This window comes from Salmo salar, chromosome 20 (assembly GCF_965601325.2).
Source record: "Salmo salar chromosome 20, fSalSal1, whole genome shotgun sequence".
Classification (NCBI taxonomy): domain Eukaryota; kingdom Metazoa; phylum Chordata; class Actinopteri; order Salmoniformes; family Salmonidae; genus Salmo; species Salmo salar.
In genome coordinates, this window is record NC_138310.1 from 70,628,333 (window position 1) to 70,652,989 (window position 24,657).

The 24,657-nt window shown below is 41.8% G+C and overlaps 2 protein-coding genes across 7 annotated transcripts in view; both read right to left on the reverse strand.

Annotated features, from left to right (window-relative positions):
• Positions 1 to 483: 483 nt before the first annotated feature.
• Positions 484 to 15,491, reverse strand: LOC106581251 (WD repeat and SOCS box-containing protein 1). The gene is made up of 9 exons (XM_014163179.3): positions 15,147 to 15,491; positions 14,021 to 14,189; positions 10,748 to 11,016; positions 7,975 to 8,106; positions 7,062 to 7,162; positions 4,022 to 4,194; positions 3,822 to 3,935; positions 2,348 to 2,455; positions 484 to 1,963 (listed from the first exon to the last, which is right to left on the reverse strand). Exons 1-9 carry the CDS (start codon positions 15,184 to 15,186, stop codon positions 1,801 to 1,803), a joined length of 1,269 nt encoding a protein of 422 aa, XP_014018654.1. The 5' UTR covers positions 15,187 to 15,491; the 3' UTR covers positions 484 to 1,800.
• A 1,939-nt stretch (positions 15,492 to 17,430) lies between these two features.
• LOC106581252 (CUE domain-containing protein 1) overlaps positions 17,431 to 24,657 on the reverse strand; it is a 47,048-nt gene continuing 39,821 nt past the window's right edge. For 5 of the 6 annotated variants that reach the window (XM_045703891.2, XM_014163188.3, XM_045703889.2 and 2 more), the window contains 4 exons: positions 22,130 to 22,219; positions 21,872 to 21,965; positions 20,365 to 20,487; positions 17,431 to 19,996 (listed from right to left, as the gene is read on the reverse strand). In XM_045703891.2, coding sequence (XP_045559847.1) covers position 19,996; positions 20,365 to 20,487; positions 21,872 to 21,965; positions 22,130 to 22,219 — 308 coding nt within the window. In that variant the 3' untranslated portion in view covers positions 17,431 to 19,995. Of the gene's footprint in view, positions 19,997 to 20,364; positions 20,525 to 20,735; positions 21,966 to 22,129; positions 22,220 to 24,657 lie in introns of all 6 variants that reach the window. The other variant, XR_014381916.1, reaches the window with a different exon arrangement.

Sequence of the window (24,657 nt, forward strand, 5' to 3'; positions counted from 1 at the left end):
CAATGACCCTAAGCATACTGCTAAAGCAACACTTGAGTGGTTTAAGAGAAAACATTTAAATGTCTTGGAATGGCCTAGTCAAAGCCCAGACCTCAATCCAATTGAGAATCTGTGGTATGACTTAAAGATTGCTGTACACTAGCAGAACCCATCCAACTTGAAGGAGCTAGAGCAGTTTTGCCTTGAAAATGTGCAAAAATTCCAGTGGCTAGATGTGCCAAGCTAAGAGAGAAATACCCCGAGAGACTTGCAGCTGTAATTGCTGCAAAATGCAGCTCTACAAAGTATTGCCTTTGGGGGTGTGAATAGTTATGCATGCTCAAGTTCTGTTTGTCTTATTTCTTGTTTGATTCACAATAAAACATATTTGGCATGTATAAATCAAATGATAGAAACCCACAAAAAATACATGTCAATTCCAGGTTGTAAGGCAACAAAATAGGAAAAATGCCAAGGTGGTGAATACTTTCACAAGCCACTGTACACAGTATACACACAATTATTTTATTTTTTTACAGGTAAAAAAATGAGAACAAAAACAGGTCAGGCCATGGGTTGCTATTGTTTTGAGAGTGTGATGAGACAGTGTAGGCTACAGGCAGTCTTTTCCCTCCTGGGCGTGAGTGAGGCAGGATGTGTGGAAGGAAACACGTTGAGGACCTGGGCAAGTGAGGGAGTAAGGGTTAAGACCTGAGGAGATCTAGGGTAGCAGAAAACTGAGGGAGGGATCCAGCCCGCTGCAGCAGCAGGTCAAATCTTATCAGCACAGTCATTCACTTACACCATTTTCAAATTAACATTTATTTTTTTGCTTTTAATGGAAAAACAATCTCAATTGATATTACCAAAACGAAACTGTGTAGAAAGGATAATGGACCTAAATTTATTTTAACCTCACTCTGTCCAGCTTTCTAAAAGTATATTGAAATGAAAGCTAGACAGTCAGGGAGAATCGAAAATTCCAAAAGCGATGGAAAGAGGACAATTTTTATAAAACATTTTTTTTACACATTCTGACAGAGGAAATATAATCAATTGTACTTGCAGCCCTCCGGACCTCGGCGAAGACCCACGTGGCAAAACGAGTTTGACTCCCCTGGCTTACACACACACCTACTTGTACATGTGGCCATACACACCTCTCGACCCTTCATGTCCGTCTCTGAAACACTGAAATTAATGCACAGTGTTGGGACGAACCATCCATCCTCTCAGTCAGTCCTTAGTAGGGTTGCAAAATCCTGGTTAGGAGGATTCCGGATTTCCTCCTTATTCCCTCCGGATTCCAGGGTTCCTCCAAACTGGATTTTGGGATAACCAGGGTATTTATTGAAAGTTCCCAGAATTTTCAACCTTAGTCCTTACAGTAAAGTCAGTGGAGTTGCATGGTTTCTCCACTTCCAAGTCAGAGAAGGTTGAGAGATAGCACATCAACATTGAGTCCACCACCACCAGGCCAATTATCAGCAGCAAAAAAGTCTATTGGAGGAAGAATGTAGAATTATCCAGAGGTGACATATGGTAAGGCCATCTTACGCTGAGAGACAGGTCACTGAAATAACAACCATTCAACCACGCTCCCTGAGGGGGGCCATGGCACGCACACACGGAAGTAAACCTACAAAAATAAATATCCAAAAAGTTGTCTTGTCACAGAACAGCATGGGGGTGTTAGTTTGTCAATCAAGTTTTTCCTCTTCGGTTATTTTTTTGTTATTTTTCCTGGGTGTTTTTTCTAGGAAGGTAATATTCATTGGTTTCCAGCATGCGGTGTTGGGCAGTGAGGGTGAATGTGGAGGGCTAGAGATCTTGGTAAGACAGGTAGGACCGTATGCGGGGCGGGATGGGCAGCGTCTGCACCTGCTGGGTGGACATGACCCGTCGTAGTGCCATGCGACACAGGTGCTGCAGGCTGGCAATGCTCTTTGGGCACGCCCAGAAATGCACGCTGCCATCTCGAGACCTGAGAGAGAGAGAGAGTTATTTCCAAGTCGATCTATCCCTCACAACAGCACTGAAAAGGTAGGTACTAGGTAGCTGTAGTCTACCTTACAACAATGCTTCAACCAGTTGTGTAAGAGACCTGGGTGTAACCACCAACATATAGGGGCCGCTGCGCTTCCTATAGCATGCAAATAAAAAGCTGGAAGACCAGTTTTTGGCAGTACATAAAGTCTTGATTGATCACCTGCCACTTGCCTAAAGACTAGGGTTTGTGCAATTCAAACAGGATTAATCCCCCCCAGTATGTAAACGGACTGAGGTATGGGTGTGTGGCAGGGAAGTGTAGGTAAGTGTGTAGGAGTGTGTGTGTGTGTATGTGTGTGTGTAGTTGTGTGTGCCTCACCCAGCTGCTAGGAAACTCCCGTCAGTAGAGAATGCACAGCAGAGGCCGTTAGTGAGGGGAGCGATGGCCTGGGGAGACGTCTCATCAATGGTCCAGAAACGCACCATTCTGGGGGGAGAGGGAGGGACAGACTGACTTAGTGGGTGTGTAGGGGAGGGGGGAGAGAGGGAGGGACAGACTGACTTAGTGGGTGTGTAGGGAAGGGGGGAGAGAGGGAGGGACAGAATGGGTTAGTGGGTGTGTAGGGGAGGGGGGAGAGAGGGAGGGACAGAATGGGTTAGTGGGTGTGTAGGGGGAGGGGGAGAGAGGGAGGGACAGAATGGGTTAGTGGGTGTGTAAGGGGAGGAGAGAGGGAGGGACAGAATGAGTTACTGGGTGTGTAAGGGGAGGAGAGAGGGAGGGACAGAATGAGTTAGTGGGTGTGTAAGGGGAGGAGAGAGGGAGGGACAGAATGAGTTAGTGGGTGTGTAAGGGGAGGAGAGAGGGAGGGACAGAATGAGTTACTGGGTGTGTAAGGGGAGGAGAGAGGGAGGGACAGAATGAGATACTGGGTGTGTAAGGGGAGGAGAGAGGGAGGGACAGAATGAGTTAGTGGGTGTGTGTATGGGGGGGGGGGGGTTAGTAGGTGTGTAGGAGAGAGAAGGAGTAAATAAAGAGGGAGACAGCAAGAGGGGCGCTGGTCAGAGAACACATGGGAACTGCACTAGGGCCTAAACAAGCTGGCTGAAATAGAGCATAAAAACACACGACAAACACGTGAACACTGAACTGTAGGATTCATTCATATCGTTCCACTTCAACAGTGGTTTTGTATTTTCAAAGTAAAAAAGGGTCAAGTAAATTTTAAATAAAAGAAGCCATTTATTTTCGCTATTCAATAAAACTTCAAATGTTTTCCCCTCATCCTATCTGAAAATCTCATCATGGGAGCAAAAAAAAAAATTGTCCGCCATTTTGTGAGGCTCGTTCCTCCTCTCCCTCTATCTAGCACTGCCTTCTCAATGGTAAACACTTAGCAGCCTAACCAATGAAGGGAAGGGCGGGGCTAAGGAGAAAAGGCATCAGCGGTTGATTAATGGCTGTCATGTGAGGGTCATGTGACTAATTCGCAAAGGGGGCCCTGCCTGGCTGCAACAGCTATGCTCTCACTCAGACTTGTGACTCTCTCTCTCTCTCTGCTTCACAGCGCTCTGCTACTGCTGCAAACACTAACACTTTTTCATCAGCAGAAACAGAGAGCACACAGTTTACCGTATACACTGAAGTGTGACAGCGCAAATGGGTGTGGTGAAGCAGCTATGGCCAACACAAATATACACCAGCACATGCTCTTCACCTGAGGTAGAAGAGAATGCCTTCGAGAGAGGAACAAGTGGACATTAGCTATAAAAATCTCATCCATTTTTAAAGCTGAGCTTTTCTTTATAGGATCCTTCTGATGCGCCAGACACAGGTCTCAGGCTTTGTTCTTTACCGGTCGTCAGCGATGCTGGCGATGTGACGCCCGTCGTGACAGAACGCTACAGAGCGTACCCAGCGATCGTTGGCCCCTCCAGCAAAGATGGGCGAGGGGGGGGGGAAGAGGTGCCTGAAGGAGAGAAAAAAAAATACATAAAAAGGTCTTAACAACATCGTGTCTTTGCCTTGCCTTAGTTCCTGGCGTGTCTGACTTACGCTAGCTCCAGCAGCACAGTGCCCACGTGGGGGTCCCAGATGATGACCCGGGTGTCGTAGGAGGCGGTGGCGAGCAAGGCTCCGTCGGGAGAGAACTCACAGGACACTACGTCGTTATGGTGACCCTCCAGCTTCCGGATCAGGGAATATTTATCCATATCCCAAAGGAACACCTACAGAAGGAAGAGGTCCATGTTAGAGCCCACGGAATAACGCTATGCAGGGACAAGCATTTAAAAGCTACTAGCACAAAATATCAAAAACAGACAGAATGTCAATTACAAGTAATTAAATGAAGCCAAGAAGAATAAAGCAAGAAATAAACAGAAAAATCATTGTATGCTCAGTGTCATTTTATGGCTTATGTCTTGAACTACAGACCAAACAACGCACAAAATAAATCTCATGCTACTCAAGCAGCAATTCTATGTTATATTACAAAATGTATGTCACTGCACATCTGGTTTCTTAACATAGCTGCTAAAATTGTGCTCCATATAAATTGTCATTTCTATGACCTAGGCTAGCATTTAAACATAAATATCTAATTACAATGTTTTCTTAATACTAACATTTAAGTCTACAGAAAAATGAAAAAAATAAAACAAGTAGTAACTTAAGGTAACATAATGTTACTCCACTGGTTCCACTTTGAGTTTTAGTTCACTGTGATTACAAAAGGCTCGCACCTCCGGCGGTAGCCTACGAAGACACATACTGCAAGAGAAAAAAAACATTTGATGGCCAAAAGGTTGACGCCTTTGGACACACATATTTGCAACATCTGCACACAGTTTAACAGTCAGCCACATGGGTTTAACGATCCTTTGCTCCAGCGCAATGTAATGCCTGCTCAAGAGGAACATGCCTTGTTTGTTAAAACTTTAAATTCATCAGAACAGATCTAAATTACACTTCAATTCTATAGGAGGCTTTAACAGTGATGTTGAATTTCATTGTAACTTTTAGAACCATAACAAGATTGTATAGGCCTATTCAAAACGTAACAAGGAGTTCTGCAAACATTGCACTTGAGCAAAGGTGCAACATTTCCGCTAAAGTAGATGAATGCCATTCCACAATCAAGTCAATGGTTTCTGGGGGCTACTTCAGTTCATGTTCTCCTACTCCCTCCTCTAGCGTTAGTGTGAAATGAAAGGAATCCAACTCATGAGGCTACTGCCTGCATTTTAGGCAAGCTGCACCGCTCTACAGTTTATAAGACAGACAGCTGCCAGTGACTGTATGAGGAAAATCTGTTCCAAAATGGCAGACAGTTACAGTTGCCTCTTTTGTTTTTTGTGATCTTTTTAGTGAGGCTCAGTTCTTTTTAAATGTTTCTGTTCAAGCAATTCAGAGTACAGTTCAAATGTATTGGCACTTTTATTAGAATTTTGGGTGAGGATTGGTGTTCAGTGCTAAGACGAGTGAGTGTAAGTTCAGTCACACTGTATGAGAGACTGTTCTTCCTCTCCCACTATAGTTCTCTCACTCTGTTTAACAGAAAAACATGTGAATGCTAATCAAAGTGGGACATTTCCGTGGGGGAGCCGAAAGAGGAAAATACTGCCCTTTGGCCAATTATGAGGCAACAGAGAATTCAATAACTTACATCATGGTTTTTGACTCCAACATTGTCCATGTAAAATTTGGTAGAGTGTTTGGGACAAAGGCGGACATTTATGGGGATGAAGGCAGTCTGCGGAGCCACAAAGAGTCCTTTCAATTCTCATTTACGCCAACAATGACCTGACCCCTGCACACTAACTCCATTACAAAAGGAGCAGTGTGGCCACAACACAGACAGGTGTGCTGACTGGCCCTTAAATGTGGGCCACAGGAGAAGTCAGGAGGACAAGGGAGAACTAAGGCTTTCAAACTACAATAACTGATGCTCATTATGGAGAGACAAATAAACAATGTAATTCATACAAGTTAGAGACTGTGGGCAGGCGGCGAGACTGACAAAATACTACAAACCTAACAAAATGTCAGTTAAGGTGTGCTTTAATAGGTAGGGTTTCTAATTAAGTGTGTGTGTGTGTGGGGGGGGGGGGGGGGAGGGGGGATAGAGAGGGACAGTAGGAGGTGAAGGAGAGGGGTAAGGGACTGTGGGTGGGAAAGGTTTTACTTTACTGCCATTTACAATCAACGTTTCATAACTGATATAAAAGGAGGAACTGCGACAGCGGAGGTAGACAAACATGGAGACAGCAGCACCTACGTATGGGAGACCTTGCGGTCAGGTAGGTGCAAGACTGCCCCCTGGGCAGGGGCACAGTGCGTCCCAGCCCGGCAGTAGTAGTGGCACTGGTGCCACCAGCCAGCGGTCTGCACCGGCTGCTTTATGTCAGCGCGGCGCTCCCTCCCTTCAAAAACACTCACACACCTGCCACCTGTGACAGGGAAAGCAAGACACTTATGGACACACAGCCTAACAACAATCTAGCTGCACCCTGCACAAGGAGGATGGCGCTGGCTACAGTAACTAACTACTAGCATGTTGATGCGGTTGTTGCAAAGTGTATCTGAAGTCATAGGGGTCCGATCCCTCACTGGCTGGGCAGCCATCTTGGGGACTACGCCACTTAACCATCTAATTTTCTCTTTACTAAGGTAGAATGTATCAAAAGGGAATCCAAAAATCTTTAGAACATTTCTTTGAATGATTTTGGTCTGCATTGAGGTTAAAAGGTCATTAAATAAAGCGTATCCCCCAGTGTAAAACATCAAGTGAACTGTTTAGATTGTAGATCCAGGATAAATACTGGAACGATTACAAATGTGTGTGATCATTTGTTTAGTCTACATGCATATTAGAATTTTAAATATGTTTCAACTTCAAACAAAGCCAAACCGAACTCCAGCCAGGGATGTTGAACTAGTCATGACACCAAGCATAACGGTCAAGATTCAGTTGATGGGACGGGGGAAGGTGGGAGTGTTTCATTGGTAGGTCATTGAGCATAACTAGACACAAGCAATAGCACACAGAGTAGCAGTTCCCAAAAAGGAGAGAAAGGGGAACAGGTGTACGTACCGATTTACCGGCTCCGACAGAGCAGAGGACTGAGGAGTCTGGTGAGAATGCGCTGCAATAGACCCAGTACTGATGACTACGCAACACTTTCACCATGTTACCTACAACACAGAATCACAGCTGGTTATGATGTGTACATGATGGAAAAATCCACACAAATTATTTGCTTAAGAAATGATTGTGATGAAGTAACAGTGTAACAAAACTCTGCTGATTATGTTTCCAAAGTTTACAGGATTTTCTGCTAAATTTCAATAGGAATAATTTGGCTTTTTTAATTAATGGGCTTAACTAGGGCTGTGACGGTCATGAAATTCTGTCAGACGGAGATTGTCAAGCAAATAACTGCCGGTCTTGCCGTAATTGAACATTAATTAAAACACATTTAGCATCTCCTGGCTTCCACGCACAGCCTACAAGCCACTGATGCAGACCTTTGGAACATCTACATTTTAAAAAGTCTAATAAATCCTTTTAATACAGCCTACCTCACAATAAACCCATTATTTTAGACAGGTGTAAAGAAACAAGAAAATGTAGTCTATTTCTGAAGAAAAGAATAGCCTACTCTTGGACCTGGGCCCAATTTTAACACTACTCTCTGTTCATGTGAGCTTAGAACGCATGCAGGGGGTGGGGGGCCTTTCAAGGTGGAACCCCCAGCAGCAGTAGCTCATTCCACATTCCACTGGAACAAAGGCAACTCATCACATGTTACCTACTTCTTTAGCTTAATGTTTGTGGATGTGCATTAGCTCAACACACAAAAACGACATCTGCATGTATCAGCGTGGCTTGCTGGCACAGCTGTACAAAGCTATGTAAATAACCATGAAAAACAGGTTCAGTTCCAAGATAATAAAACGGAGTCAAGCTAAATCAAAAGATGTTCCTCAGGACTCAGTGTTCTTACCGTCATCTTTCAGGTCCCAGACCCTCAGGGTTTTGTCTCTGGATGCCGATACCAGCATGAGGCTGCCGTCAGGGGCGAAAGTCAGGTCTCGCACTATATCTGTATGGTCCATGAGATTCAGCAACAGCTTTCCTGTAAAGGCAAACAACCCCAGAGTTAATAATAAAACTAAATTAGATAAATGAGTGTGGGTTCCTCACCCATGTGAAAAGTAACAAGAGCGCTGTCAGTTTATAGAGGCGCAGAATATATATATATATTAAAAAAAAAGAGTATAGAGATTGAGTGGAGAAAAGAAAGAAGAATTTAAGAGGGGGAAGAAAGAGGGCTGTCACAAATGAAATCGCCATGTAACTACTAGATCCACCGACTGGGCTTTCTTCTCTCTATCTGATGAAGTAGAGCCCTGGAGAGCTCTATTTCAAAGGCTGGGCCTGGTGTTGACAGTCAGAGTGGCATGGAATACCCTCTGGGTAGACTGACATAGAATAAGTGCAATCAAAGTAATCCAGACTTAATCCCGGTAATTTGTTGCTTCCTGATACACAGTCCCAACACTGGTTCCATTGAGGGAAGGATGGGACTCAATTACAGTAGTTTCTCAAATAGTCTGCCAACAGTCGGCTGACTCCTAATTGGGGTATAATAATCTATTCTAATAGTTATCACAATAACACCCTAATTGTTTTTGATTAGTTTACTCCAATTGGGGGAGGGGTGGTGGTGTTTGGGGAATATTTTTTTCTTTATTATTAATTTTAAAACACGAAAACTAAGAAAAACCTTTGTACGTTTCAAAATGTACGGTGTTACATATTTCAAACCTGGCTCCAGGGATCGTGTGGCATTCTGACATCAATCCAGATCTCCAGTTCACTTTATCCCCTGACTGTCTATAGTCTCTAGGCTTTGTTTCCTGTCCTCCATAGTGGGCCAGAGGGGAAAACACAAACGATTAAATCCTGGGCTACTGTGGTCTGGTGTGAGTTTGGACATTCCAAAAAAATTATAATCTATCCATCTTTTATTTTTAAAGGCATGACTCACACCAGACCACAGTAGCCCAGATACAGAAGCCCATCAGCACAGCAGAAAATGGCAACATGGCTCTGGGACCGGCCCCTGACAACTATATCTCCACCCACTTGCAGCACAGCACAGCTAGCAGTTAACTGTAAATCATTGGCTGTCATGGTGGTATTCCAGTACACACCCTCCCACCAATCAAGTCATATTCTGTGGAGATTACTATTTATCCACACAGAAGTTTGCCAAATACTTTGACTAGGGCATTCTATTTGTCCTCTGTACATATGTAGGCATTAACATATACAGTGTTTCTGGTAGATACATTTTCAAAGGGCCCTGTATGTAGGTGAGAGAGAGACAGAGAGAGACAGAGAGAGAGCGAGAACTAATGAGTCTAGGAGAGCAGGGAGCCTAGCAGGGTTGGGACGTCAGCACTGTTGTTGGCAGCAGCAAGAGAGGGTCCGTGGGCAAACATCATCAATCAGGTTTGTCAGTTACAAAAAAAAACAACCTGGGAGCAGGAGAGGAGGCGCAAGCAAACGACCAGCAGGGCTAATACGAACGTCAACACGTTACATAACCCACTGACTGTCTCCAACACACAGACCATAAAACAGGATGCCAGCTAGAAGTGGGTGTGTAGATGACGAGATGGGTAGAAGGCAATGGCAACCTTGTTTCCCATCTGGAACAGAACAATGAGCATTCTCTTGGCTGTTCTATGAGAATAAAACTCATTTTATAGCCCTGTGTGCATCAGGAACGCTTAGGTAACCCTACTGGGATAGGGTTACATCTACTCTCTTTAATGACAGGCTGCTTAAAAGATTACCAAAAATCTTGCATCTGTGCAACGGGTTGATGTAACAGCAATCAGGCATATGATCCCCAGCGTTTCCCCCATATTCATTTAAATTGTTGCCGACCACTTCAAAAAGTATGTAGAAAAGATCATGGATCAAAATAATATCATCTTTGAGAACCTAGAATTACCCAAATAAAAATACATGGCATGGGGGCCCCACTGACTTTGTTATGTTTGAGTCACTCAGATAGCATAAGAACACAACATAAACCAGAGCAAAACATGAAGAATTGCAGGAAAGTAGCTTTAAAAAACTGCCATTTCTTCTCAGCGCAATGAGTGTAGAAATGCAGAAAAGTAGCTTTAAATTGTCTTTTTCAAATTTCTCTGCCCATGACAAAATGTGTATAATTGCAGGAAATGCCCTTAAAAACATCTATCTGCAGCCAAGAAGGGGGCCTCTAAATAATAAGCCCAATTTTGATAAAGAAAAAACCCTGGAGTGTCAAGTTAAAGTATATTTGTAGCATTTAACGCATTCAAAGACTTTTGGGGGTTTTCCCAATTAGGCAAATATTTATTTAAAGCCGCTCAGTTGGATTATAGGTTCTAATGCTTTTGAAGGGGAAATTATATTTCAGATCCTGACAACATAATTGAATTTTTCATTCATTTTGGAGTACAATGTCATTTTAAAAAGTCACCAGCAGTGACCTCAGTCATGAACAAAGGCAGAAGGGTGAGGTGGACTTTCTGGAATGAAAACTTAGCCCAGGATTTGTGTGGAGAAAGTAGGTTCGATAAACCCACCTATGAGGCTTCAACTTCGTCTCTACTAAGAACAGGCATGCTGATTCTATAACTTGCATTGGTACATGGAACAATGTACTGTGAAAACAGAAGAGTATAGCTGGTTGTGATGTTTAATCAGGTTCTCACCAGTATAGACGTCCCAGATCTTGATGCGTCCGTTGTTGAGGCCCGTGGCAAGCAGCAGCTGGTCCTGACCGAACTTGAAACGGTGCCACTCGATGTTGACGCAGCGACTCTGCTTCTCTGGCACTGACGAGCCGAAGGCCAGGCCCCACACGACGTCACCGCAGTCGATGGTGTGCTCCCTGGGCTCACCCACTGGCACCACTGTTCCCCCATCGCTGTTCTGCCGCGACAAACGCTGACGGCCTGCTCTGTTGGAGCCTTCCCCACCGCTGGAGAGTGGGATAGAAAGAGAGGGGTAAATGTGGAAAGATGGGGAGCGAGATGGAGAGTTCAGAGAAAGAAAAGGAACAGAAATGGAGGACAGGGAAAGGAGAGTTACAGGTAGGCCTACAGTGCGATGATCACATTACTTTTTAATGTAACAAACCTGAATTAAATTGATCCAGGTGCCAAACAGCTAAAAAAACAATGCACATTCAGGAGGAGAGCACTGAGTGATACATGCAGTCGAAGTGGTGACACGGTTGGCGAACACGTTCCATAAGTTTCATCATATTGTTAAGAACGATATTATGATGATTATTCCCAATTGGAATTTGGCCTCCAGAAAATCTAAATATCACAGCAGACTGACTTTTAAAAACACCTTGATTGTCCCTCTCCTTCTTACATCTAGTCATTTAGCAGACGCTCTTATCCAGAGCAACTTACATGAACAATTATGGTTAAGCACCTTGATCAAGGGCACAGAGATTTTTCACCTAGTCGGCTTGGGGATTTCAACCAGTGACCTTTCAGTTACTGGCCCAACGCTCTTAACCGCTAGGCTACCTGCAGACCAAAGGTTCTTCCTTCTGAGGTTTGATCTGCTGGGTGTCCAAGAGACAGGCACACCCGTCTCAATGATTGGGTGAGTCAAACATCTTGTGCTATTCTATTTTTTTAATATTATATTGTATGTATGTATATCAATAGAATGAAAGATTATAAACAAATAACAAAGATTCAGTTGTTACATTGTTTTTATTGACAGCACAGGTAATGTGATTGTGTAATGACTAAATTCTATTTGTATTGTTTCGTCAATTATAGACAGCCCCTGAAGAAAGCACAGAGAGAGAGAGACACTGCCTATGAGTACAACACAGACAGAGACAAAACATGAAGAAAGCCAAGTAAATATGTAAATCATTCAATTTAGTGTACAGTAAAAATAAATGAAATACAATGTGTTTTTATAAAGAAAAAGGAACTGTCAATTATTTTTTTTACCAAAGGAAGAAGGCCATGCCTTGCTGGTCTGAAAGTTTGAGAAAGGCTGTCAGAGGAACGCGTCTGTTTCTCTCATATGCATATCTTTGTCTATTAAACCTTTAAATATATAAGTTGTTGGCCTTATATTTTGCATCTTGCACACCTTGACCGGTTTTCAATTTCTAACAATCTCTCTCCATTAGACAGGACTTGCCTAAACAATTCTGGCCTGGTTACCACAACAACACCCAATAGGCAAGACAAAACAGTGTACAACATCATGTCTACAAGCTGAAAAGGTTCTGGGGGCATCGCATGACATTATTGTGTGGAAAAAGAGCCAGCTCTGCAGAAAGGCAACTGATAATACAAGCCACGTGTCCTTGGCAGCTTGCTCCACAGCACACTGACCTGTTTCCTCCTCATAGGGAAGGATAGCACAATGAACTACTAGAATATTCTAGAAAGAGACCAATAACTCAACTAGAACTGTAAACAACAATTTGGACTATCAGAATCTAGAATGAATTTCAAGTTCTGTGGTGTTATAGAATGCTGTGGATATTAGAAATCAGATTGGATGCACCTATGATTTAGTCTGGCTGACACCTAACTCAAAGTCCTCCTGACTTCAGAGTCTGGAAAAGCTATGTTGATGTCAGCACGATGCGTCAATAACGGGGCTGTGCTTTTTAAATTATTTGTTCTCCTCTGTGTCTTTCTCACTCAAACACCCACATGGACAGCCACCTACAGTCCCTGAGCGTCCACCCCCTTCTAATACAACTGTTGGATTTTCAAACCCAAACAATGCGAGGTATCAACCCCCCCCCCAAAAAAAGTCAGAGAACCAATCAAAACTCAGCAAGAATAAAGCACAACTCTGTGCAAATACTGCATTCACAACAGCCTCCTCTCCATCCCAGTATGTCAGCGCTACATCTCTGACCATGTGAGCCACGTCAGCCAGGCTACCGAGGCCCATGACGACTTAAAAAGGAAATAGGAGGCTGTAGCCATTAAATAATGTCAAAGTGCATTTACAGCCCTCAACCTTGTTTTAGTATTGATTTGATGTGTAATTGTTTACAGAAGGGTTTACAGGCGGAAATGTAGAAGTTGACTTCATGGCAGTAAACCATACATTATTTTACAACATAAGGACATAGTAATAAAACCCTAAGCTGCTATGTTTTGCTTTCTCTTGCCAAAGACAAGACCGCCTTTGTACATGTTTGACTGCATTTTAAATCAGCTTTCGTAACGTGCCAAAATGATAACACAAGGCCCTTGAGTATATTTCCACTAATGAATAACAAGAAGCAGTGTTCTTTCCTCTAACTTGGTTTACCCAAAACTCCTCATTAATGAAAGTCCACTCTACGTTATCAACAATCAGCTGTTGCTTAAAAAAGTAGACTCGAGTACAGAACAACGTTAAGATATTCAAGCAAAACAAAAGTACATATTGTAAGAAACACTAGGAGACAGGAAGCAACAATAACTAAAATGATGTAATTCTTTAGAGAAATATCAATAAAGGATCAGTCTGTTGAGGGGCATGAACACGATTGTTTGGGCTACAATGGGAGTTTTCCAAACCCTGTTTCACCCTGCAGTGGCCTTTGTAAGTGTGCAGTAAGGTGAGATGTATCAGTGCGACCTGTGGAGTGGAGGAGCGCTGAAAGGGCCTTAAAAACACCAGATAATGTAACAAGCAGGGCAGCCGCCAAACAAATACCCAGTGGGCACCAGCAACACACCAGCACATGCCACATTCACTGTCTCTCTTGCTCCCCTGCCCTCTACTGCTGTCTCTGCCAAATAGGACTCCACATCAATCAGTGCATTCATTGCAAAGACAAATGAGTTAGGATATTCAGAAACTTGAAACATTGTTGAATTTCAAAACTCTAAAGGAATTGTTGCCTCTATAGGCCTCCCTCAAAATGTAAACAGACCTTTAAAGTAGGGCCTAACCATTTGTTTTCTGTGGTTAGACCTAGTACAGGTACTTACAAATTCTTCAGGCATTTTGACCAGGGAACGAGCCTCACGATGCGATGCCCTTGAGACCAAGCAAAGTAGGAACCATCAGGTGCAAAGGCTACAGTCCAGGTCTCTCGCCCAGACTTCTGGTCAAAGGGAGCAACAGGCACTAAGAGTTCACCGATGAACTTTGCCTTACCTGGAAACAGAAACAAGAGACCAGTCTAGGATTGAAAGCACAAATAACACAATGACATGGTGCTTGTGAGCAACATCTGAATGACAGTGTAGAAAATATGCTTCAGGCCCAACTGGCCATAAGCCTGTTGGAACCAGCCTGAAAGCTGCGTTTATCATTCTATTACACCAGCCTGGTCGCTGCATTCCTCAATCTATTTCACTTCATAGTGAAATAAAATGAACACCGATCAGGCTGGTTCCACCAGGCCAAACTGACCTCTGGTGTAGCTGGATATGAATGTTCAATGTCAGAACTGATGCCTGAAATTATTTTTACTGAGAGTCTGAGAGTCAAGACTGTTTTGTTATTAGACGTCATTAGAAATGAGAATGAAGTTGGCTATAATATACCACATATTATTAGCCCAACTAACGCATTTTAACTGGGTACCATAAATATATGGTTGGCCAAGTAAATGAGACAACATATATCACGGGTTTTTACGCAACAGTGTTGCATCAAAACACCCGTTTTATAAAACATCTAGAGTACGTGAGAGATCGGTGCGCTCCACCGACTAGTGAGGAATGAGTCATACTGCAGAAACGTAGTTAGCACCACCCCAGAAGGACATGGGAAACAAAGTGTGCCGACTGCTGGCGCTGTGGGTGGGCACAAAGTTTCTACCATACTGTCTTTGGTGTGGGGCCACTGGGTATCATCGGTGGGGACATGGTGAATATGGGACAGGCAGTTAGTGTGCGAGTCTCTAGTTAAAAAGGGTATAGGTTATGGAAGAAACGACTTGACCTATAAAATAAATAAAGTAAGACTACTTATGGCGTCATCGACAGATAAAAAGGTGTAAAATAGTAGCTAGCTAATACATATCAACTAGATAGCTGAATATTCACACATTGTCAACCCCTCCCCCAAACACAACAGAGCAAGATAGTGAAAAGAATCTCAACTTACCTATTTCATTTTCATTTACAGAATCTGGGAAGCTTGCCATCTAAATAGAAACCGAATCCGTGGAGAAAAGCCTATTGGTTTAATAACAAAGGTTTTTGGGGGAAATAAACAAAAAAAAAAGTAGCTAGCTGCTAATTTTAATATCGCGTGAGCCCCAAAAAAATCTATTATATTTGTAAATATCTTCTTTACAATCCGTGTGCAGACTAGGTTTTGATAAATTCAGCTGGATGGCTAAAATCTGCGTTTATTAAAATCGACGAAATTATTGCGTTACAGCACACCACTGAATACAGACAACGGCGAAATACAATGGCTGAAGCGTAGACTAGATGGCATCTTTTCATTCTATAGGGAGAGCTTTCCGTCACACGTCATCAGTTACCAAGGCGATAAAATGGCACCGCCCCTTCATCTGTAAGCGTTTTCAAGTTTTCCCTCTCATTTATCACCATTGATATACAGTATTTCGCTCTTATTGGGCACCGTTCTATTGCAACGGCAAATAGTATATATCACAATATGTTATATTTCCAACCAGAGCTCCTTTTCTGTTGAAGCTTAAAGCTGTGGGGAGGGGGACAACAAAGTCAATTTTGCATAATTTACATTGGGGGATGGGACACATCACAGACATGACACACATTTGTGTCAATGGTCACGTGACCGTTACCATTCATAAACAAGAATGTCACAATACCAAAGATTGTTTATGCTGCACCTATATTCCTTTCTGACTGTAACAATAAAGATGTGTGCAACCGGTGCACTATAGTATCTATTCCCAAAATGTTTTGTCTTAGCAAGAAACATTTCACTTCAAATCTAGCTCACAAAAGTCCTAGGTCTTCCTCTTTCTTCAAAAAGATAGGCCTCACCAGGAGCCTGATGTTGGGTGATAACAGTACTTTTCACGAGTCAGTTGTGACAATCTTGTCTAAGGGATTTATAGAAATGCATAGTCACTTTAATAACTCTACCTACATGTACATATGACCTCAATTACCTCGAAATGCATAACCGGTGCCACCGAACATTGACTCTGTACTGCTACCTAGGTATTTTTCTTAAAACTGCATTGTTGGTTAAAGGCTTGTAAGTAAGCATTTCACTGTAAGGTGGGCCTGTTGTATATGGTGCATGTGACATATACAATTTGATTTGATTTTAAACAACTTTAATGAAAAGGGAAAAGGGATGTTAATAAATCTTTACAAATGTAACACAATCACATCAGACAGGGTACAACACAACTTGATTATTTCAATAGCTATAAGAAACTTTCTTAAAGTGTAAGAAAAATCTAATCCAGAAATCAATTTTGAGTAAAACAATCACCTAAAGAACCGTAAACATATTTTGTGGGGAGAAACTGGCTCCTGACCTTGTCCTTCCAAAATATGAAACAAACAAACACATTTTGAATCATACAAATTCTGAAGTTCTTTAAATGTATTTCAGTTTTGAAAATGAGCAACGCTTTTCGCATGTTTGACCTACATTGACTGGTAGGATTGGCTACAGTCCAATCCAGAAAGAGATCTACAAAAATGGTTTAGGGGCTATAGGGGTTGTTTCTGGACAGACCACACAGATCTCATTGAGTTCAATACAAAAGAGGCTGAAAACCATCAGCTCTGTGGTGGTAGTTATTCAAAGTAAATATGGCATACATTCTTATGATAGGGTTATGAGCCATAGAAGATTGCAGGCTCATGAGTGCATTGTAAACAAGCATGTTGTCTGCTAGTACTGGCCTCATCTCTATTCATGTACATTCATTATGAAGCATATCACTCTGTCTGGCACACATACAGTACAATAAAATAATCTGTACAAAGAAACACCTCAACAACAACAAAAAATCATTGACCAAACATTTGTGGTGCTGTATGTCTATTGGTCAGAAAAGGTTAAAACGTTAGAGTGAGAAATTACTTTGAGTATGCTCTTCTCCGTACAACAACTAGGCCTATATGCAGGTCCAGCATTTGAAATCATGTCTGGCCAACAAAATTATATTTGAAGCTTCTGATGGAATAAACTACCGGCCTAGATTCTTAATTGTGCTTTTACCAAGTCAAACCAATTGGAAATGGAAGAACAGTAGAAAGAAGATGGAAACTTCCCTGAGACGATAACGTATCTACAAGTTTCTATGAGCAGTCATCAAACATCAATCCATTTTGAAATCACATCACAAAACCATGCAGATGAGTGTTGCCCTCGACAGTGCAATAACAAAACTGCACTCATGTACAGATGTCAGTCAAAAGCCGGGAACTGAAGATACAAAACATTTAATTTCTCTCTTTTCTGAAAAGAACAAAACTAAGCAAAAGACCAATGGAGTGCAAGCACCTGATATCATGCAATGTTGGAATAAACAGACATAAACCTGCTGACTGGTCAGTGGGTGAAATGTCACAGGATATTGTAAACAAACATAACCTGCTTCTTGTCACTGATGCTCCCTCGGTTGCTGCAGATATGAGTTAGAATGTCTCCTATAGAAATAAATGAAAGCACTCAACTATCATGGCGTGACATTTGAAACAGACTGGTACAGTAAGAGCTATATATTTTTTTAATAAAAGCCCATTTGAAACATCTATATAGATATGTGTGAATAGCATGACAGTAATAATGAAGGTAAATGGATAGTCTGATGGCAGTTTGCGTAAGCTGAGTGATCTGTTGTTCAATAACAGTACAAATGATTGGGTGACATTATAGCAGTCTGGCAAATCGTTTTCATTACGGCAAGGGCAATAGACTCCTTTTATTGGCAACATTTTTTGAGAGTTTGTGAAGTTCTGTATGAGAAATGCTGAGAGCAAAACTAACAAACAAGAAAATGACAACACACAGAAATTGTCTAAAGGGCAAAATTCCAAACCCAATCCATAACATCAATAGACTTCAAAAGGAACACCAAAAAGGTCAGTTTCAGCCTCCCTTCACACAATCAATACTTGAATTTTCTCCATATGTACAACAAACAGACATTTCTCCTTATGTACAACACATAACCTATCACCAATGAGGTCTTCTGTCAACATCCCTGACAGAGAATGGGTTAAAACATGTCTCATTCCTGAATCAAGGAAAAACGGTAAATAGGTGATTTGAACAATCTTAAATTTCAATAGTAAAAATATTATTTTTCAATCGTGGATACATCATAATTTGAGAGGTAGCAAATCAACCATTTACATTTAAATCCATTTTAGAAAAAAGAGTGGTGCGTTCCAATTCCCTACCCTTCTCCCCAAAGTGCACTTGGCTTGCTCACTCTTACGAATCAATTTTAAAACATTAAAATATATTTCCTACACCAGTCGGTCCCTTCCTTTTTAATGATTGTGAGCAAAGAGCACACTTTGGGGAGAAGGCTTCAGAATAAGATTGATCATTTCTAATAGTTGGGAAATTGACGGATCAATGCGAAACCTTGCAAATCAGCTAGTTGCTCAAAGGGTTGATTTGAAATCTACCCCGACTGTCTGTTGAAGCTCATATCACAGCACTGGGTCATCAGCCTTCTCTTTTCTACTGATACATCCAACAGCATCTTTAATCAAGATCAATGCCAGTCCTCACAGAGGCATCATCCATATCATGTTCTGCTCTGCTCTCTCCATTCCCAACACTTCCCATTACAAGTGGTTCATTTCCCAATACACCACAAAACAAAACACATGTTTATCTGGTATATTTGTTTATCAAAATGTTCTACTAGTTATATTGTGTACTCCATAATACTGGAATTCAGCAATATGCGCCCCTCCTTCCTCTCAACAAGATATAAATGCTGTATTGAAAAAGACATGAGAATACTGAGATATGGCAGTCAGTGTAGCTTGAGGAATATTTCAGTTCACATGAAAGCTTATGTTTGTCAGAATTCCTGAAATTGGATTAAAGGGAACGCTTGGCATTTAGTTACACATTGACATAACAATATGGGATGAAATATGACCCGCTAGGGACAAGTTACTATTTTGACAGGTTGGAATGCCTCTTTTATATAGGGTGCAGCAGAAGGGTTTGTTGACATTTGAGCAGGGCAACTTGAATAACAACTCCTTGACTGATGATATCATCACCTGTCAAATTGCTCAGAGAAAACTCTAGATCTAAATTTACAAGGTGTGGGGGGGGTCGACTATAATGTTGACTGTAATGTTAGGGTCTCTGGTTACAAGTCGTTTCTGTTTCCTGAACTCTCAGGAAAAATGGGATTGAACTTGGATTGAGCTGTGATTCTAGTTGAGATGTTTAAAAACGTGCCACGTCATCACTGGTTACTGTCTGTTTAAAACTGTGACCAAATGGGCATAGCAACACATGGCTACTGGGAGTGAACATGGTTTATTATGGGACATTTCAGAGGTGCACACTTTGGCTCAGGAGTGACCTATCTCAGCCATATAAAATAGATTAGACTGTTAACACTAGATGAATCCATATGGTAAGATCATCCTCACCAAGGCTGCCATGCCTTCTGCAATGGGGATTAAAGGGAGCGGATATAAAAAAATACAGAACAGTCAAAAGACTAATGCATCTGCCCTTTACATATTAAATCATATATTAACTAAGAGTTATAATACAGAGATTATAATGGTAATCTAATGCGGTTATGAACAGTCAGAGTTAAGGAGAGGTGGTGTTTGGATAGCAGTTTGCTTCTTCTCCTCCTGGGCGAGTGGGTGGTCCCATGTCACTTCTTGGCCTGGGATTAGCTGGTCTGTGTTAGAGGAGGAGCCGAAGTATTGCTTGGCCACCAGCCATGGGTCATTATGTCGTCACCATGGAAACCCTGATGTGGCACAGCCTTGGAGGATCTGAAATGGAGGTGACATGTTTGTCAGATTACAGCCAAAAGTCGATCTATAAACAAAGGATTTATTTCAACCAAATTTTTAACTGGGAAATCTGAACATTCTGAAATTGTATTTTTGTCCCCCCCAGTTTTATCATTTGGAATGTGATACAAAACAATGCAACGGTGTGCTTTAGGACCATGCGGATGCCTCCGAGCAGTCGGGTAGGCTGTGTGGAACATTTATACGACTGAAAAAAAGAAATATGAAAATATGAAAACTTACGTCCCACCCACTTCTAAAACCAAAGTTGTTTGATTAGAGCAGTTATAGGAGTTACACAGAGTAAAGCCATACAATTCCCAACAATGAAGAACACAGGTTTTCACCATGACAACGGCTCCTTGTGTGGCACATCATCTTCCTGAGTGTCTGATCTTCTGGGCTGGCCATCTTCTGGGCTTCCCTCCACATCCTCCAGGAGGTTGGCTGTAGAGTTGGCTATGCCCAGTCTTAGTGGGGATATGGTCGAGGAAAACACCTAAAGGCCTGGATATGATACATACAGTGCATTCGGAAAGTATTCAGACCCCTTGATCTTATTCCACATTTTGTTACATTACAGCCTTGTTCTAAAACGGATTAAATAAAACAATTTCCTCAGCAATCTACACACAATACCCCATAATGACAAAGCGAAAACAGGTTTAGATTTTTTAAGAACATTTATATATATATATAAAAAAAAAAACTGAAATACCTTATGTACAAAAGTAATGAAGCTGAGGTAATGAAGCTGAGGTGCATCCTGTTTCCATTGATCATCCTTGAGATGCTTCGACAACTTTATTATTTCTGCAGCATTGAAGGTCCCTGAGAACACAGTGGCCTCAATCATTGTGTAACCTTTATTTAACTAGGCAAGTCATCATTCTTAAATGGAATTAGTTTGGAACTCCACCAATTAGGCCAGATGGAAGCCACTCCTCAGTAAAAAGCACACGACAGCCCGCTTAGAGTTTGCCAAAATGCACCTAAAGACTCTCAGACCATGAGAAACAAGATTCTTGGTTTCCAAGATTGAAGTCTTTGGCCTGAATGCCAAGCGTCACGTCTGGAGGAAACCTGGCACCATCCCTACGGTGAAGCATGGTGGTGGCAGCATCATGCTGTGGGGATGTTTTTCAGCGGTATGGACTGGGAGACTTGTCAGGATCACGGCAAAGATGAACAGAGCAAAGTACAGTGAGATCTTTGATACCTGCTCCAGAGTGCTCAGGACCTCAGACTGAGGCGAAGGTTCACCTTCCAACAGGACAATGACACAAAGCACACAGCCAAGACAACGCAGGAGTGGCTTCAGGACAAGTCTCTGAGTGGCCCAGCCAGAGCCCGGACTTGAACCCGATCCAACATCTCTGGAGAGACCTGAAAACACTCCAACCTGACAGAGCTTGAGGTCTGCAGAGAAGACTGGGAGAAACTCCCCAAATACAGGTGTGCCAAGCTTGTAGAGTCATACAAAAGACGAATCAAGGCTGTAATCGCTGCCAAAGGTGCTTCAACACAGTACTGAGTAAAAGGCCTGAATACCTACGTAAATGTGATATTTCTGATGATTATTTTTGATAAATTAGCAAAAATGTCTAAAAAAAACTGTTTTTGCTTTGCCATTATGAGGTATTGTGTGTAGATTGATAAGGGAAAAAAACAATTTAATCAATTTTAGAATAAGGCTGTAACCTAACAAAAGGGGTCTGAAAACTTTCCAAAGGCACTGGACATCTGTATTATACAGTATGTGATCATTGAGTTCTATAAAAAGCCAACACTGCAAAATGGAACCCATCCAATGTTTCTGATTGGAAATTAGAATCGACTTGCAATGAAGGATACGACTGGTGCTTCAGGAGCGTTCTTCTTTTTAACTTTCTTCTCTTTGTCTTGTCAGAGAATGATCTGGCGATTTCAAACAGCTTCTTTCTTGTTGCTAGGTGGGAGAGACAACAACAGTATCATCACAAAATAAATTACCAGAACAAAGGATTGTAAAAAAGGTTTGCCTACGTATGCTGTTCTCTTGATTGAGTTAGTTAACAAGCCATTGCCAGAGAGACACAGGGGATGGTAATACATGTGTAGAGGGTGCCTTACATTTGCCCATGTGTTTGAGTTTGTCTCTAAACATGGCGTCATCTGACACAGCAGTACACGCCTCCATCGACCCTGACGCACAGTGCTCTCCTGGAAACAGAGAAAGAAGTTGTAAAAGACAAACATAAACATATTATGCACACACACACACACAAAAACAACATGTGCTCACACATACTGTACGAACACAAGAACACACATGCACAAATAATGAACCTGAGTGGTCAACCAACAATTTACTTCAACCATTTTTGATTTGACCATGTAAAGTCTTAATTGGTTACTATAGTTGTCGTAAAAAAAATATCTGGGAACTTTAAGACTTGATGGAATCTAAACAAAAAACTTGTAGTTTATTTAATTTTTTACTATAGAACAAAGATAAATTATATAAAGAATGATAGTAAAACTCTCTTGAGTACTTTAAATGAAATTCCAGGCAAAAAAAGCTAACTCAGCACCAACCTTCATTGTAACGGATGGCTTGTTTATAATAAGACCTTGGATATTGACAACCATTTTTGTTGACAAGATTTGCTAATTTAGGCATGACATGCAAACAACAAATGCTGAGCCCTCATATTCATGCATAACGGACCAAATAATGAAAGTCAAGCACTGTAGTTTTGAGTTCTGCAAAGTTGGTGTGGAAGAGGTGAAAAACTTGTTGCAATCTATAAATAAGGACAAGCCCCCCAGTACCGACAACATGGATGGTAAATTGCTGAAGTTGACAAAGGAATACATGTTTGCACCTGACTGCCACATCTTCAATTTAAGCCTAGAAGACAGTGTGTGCCCTCAGGCCTGAAGGAAGGCAAATGTAATTCCACTGGCCAAGAATAGCAATCTCAAACTAAAAAGCATCGTTTTTTTGGACAAATCACCCACTCAACCTTATCTAGGATCTATTACTGAATAATGTGGCAATTGAGCAAGTTTAAGAGACTAAATTGCTCGGTGGAACCGTAGATAGCAAGTTGTCATGGTCAAAACAATTAGACTCAATGGTTTCTAAAATGGGCAGAGGTCTGTCAATGTTTTGTCGCACCTGAACTACTGCCCAGTTGTGTGGTCATGTGCGGCAAAGAAGGATATACAATACCAGTCAAAAGTTTAGACACACCTACTCATTCAAGGGTTTTTCTTTTATTTAGTATTTTCTATATTGAAGAATAATAGTGAAGACATCAAAACTATGAAATAACACATATAGAATGATGTAGTAACCCCAAAAAGTGTTGAACAAATCAAAATATATGTTATATTTGTAATTATTCAAAGTAGCCACACTTTGCCTTGATGACAGCTTTGCACACTCTTGGAATTCTCGCAACCAGCTTCATGAGGTAGTCACCTGGAATGCATTTCAATTAACAGGTGTGCCTTGTTAAAAGTTAATTTGTGGAATTTCCTTCTTAATGTGTTTGACCCATCAGTTGTGTTGTGACAAGGTAGGGGTGGTATACAGAAGATACTGTAGCCGTATTTGGTAAAAGACCAAGTCCATATTATGGCAATAACAGCTCAAATAAGCAAAGAGAAACGACAGTCCATCATTACTTTAAGACATGAAGATCAGTCAATGCGGATATCTTCAAGAACTTTGAACGTTTCTTCAAGTTCAGTAGCAAAACCATTAAGCGCTATGACGAAACTGGCTCTCATGAGGACCGCCACAGGAAAGGAAGACCCAGAATTACTTCTGCTGCAGAGGATAAGTTCATTAGAGATACCAGCGTCAGAAATTGCAGTCCAAATAAATGCTTCAGAGTTCAAGTAACAGACACATCTCAACATCAACTGTTCAGAGGAGACTGCTTCAATCAGGCCTTCATGGTCAAATTGGTGCAAAGTAAACACTACTAAAGGACACCAATAAGAAGAAGAGACTTGCTTGGGCCAAGAAACATGAACAATGGAGATTAGAACTGTAGAAATCTGTCCTTTGGTCCGATGAGTCCAAATGAGATTTTTGATTCCAATCGCCGTGTCTTTGGGAGATGCAGAGTAGGTGAATGGATGATCTCCGCATGTGTGGTTCCCACCGTGAAGCATGGAGGAGGTGGTGTGGGGGTGCTTTGCTGGTGACACTGTCTGTGATTTATTTAGAATTCAAGGCACACTTAACCAGTATGGCTACCACAGTATTCTGCAGCGATACGCCATCCCATCTGATTTGCGCTTAGTGGGACTATCATTTGTTTTCAATAGGATTTTGACCCAACACACCTCCAGACTGTGTAAGCGCTACTTGACCAAGAAGGAGAGTGATGGAGTGCTGCATCAGATGACCTGGGCTCCACAATCACCCGACCTCAACCCAATTGAGATGGTTTGGGATGAGTTGGATTACAATTGGTTCCAGAACAGAGTAGCATGTATTCCATGAAGATATACATGGAGGGTGAATGTCAGTGGTACGCATGTCAAAGTTGAGGAGAGATTTACTGCATCACTATTGGTCTTTGTGGGAGGTGTTGATGGGTTAAAAAGGTACTGAACTGTCTGTTCAAGCAGTTGGCACA

Coding starts and splice junctions, on each gene's coding strand:
- LOC106581251 (XM_014163179.3), bottom strand. CDS start 15,186: ATGGCAAGCTTCCCAGATTCTGTAAATGAAAATGAAATAG. Junction 3,936..4,021: donor ACTGTGCTGCTGGAGCTAGC/GTAAGTCAGACA, acceptor TCTCTCCTTCAG/GCACCTCTTCCCCCCCCCCT. Junction 1,964..2,347: donor GGGAGTTTCCTAGCAGCTGG/GTGAGGCACACA, acceptor TCTCTCTCTCAG/GTCTCGAGATGGCAGCGTGC.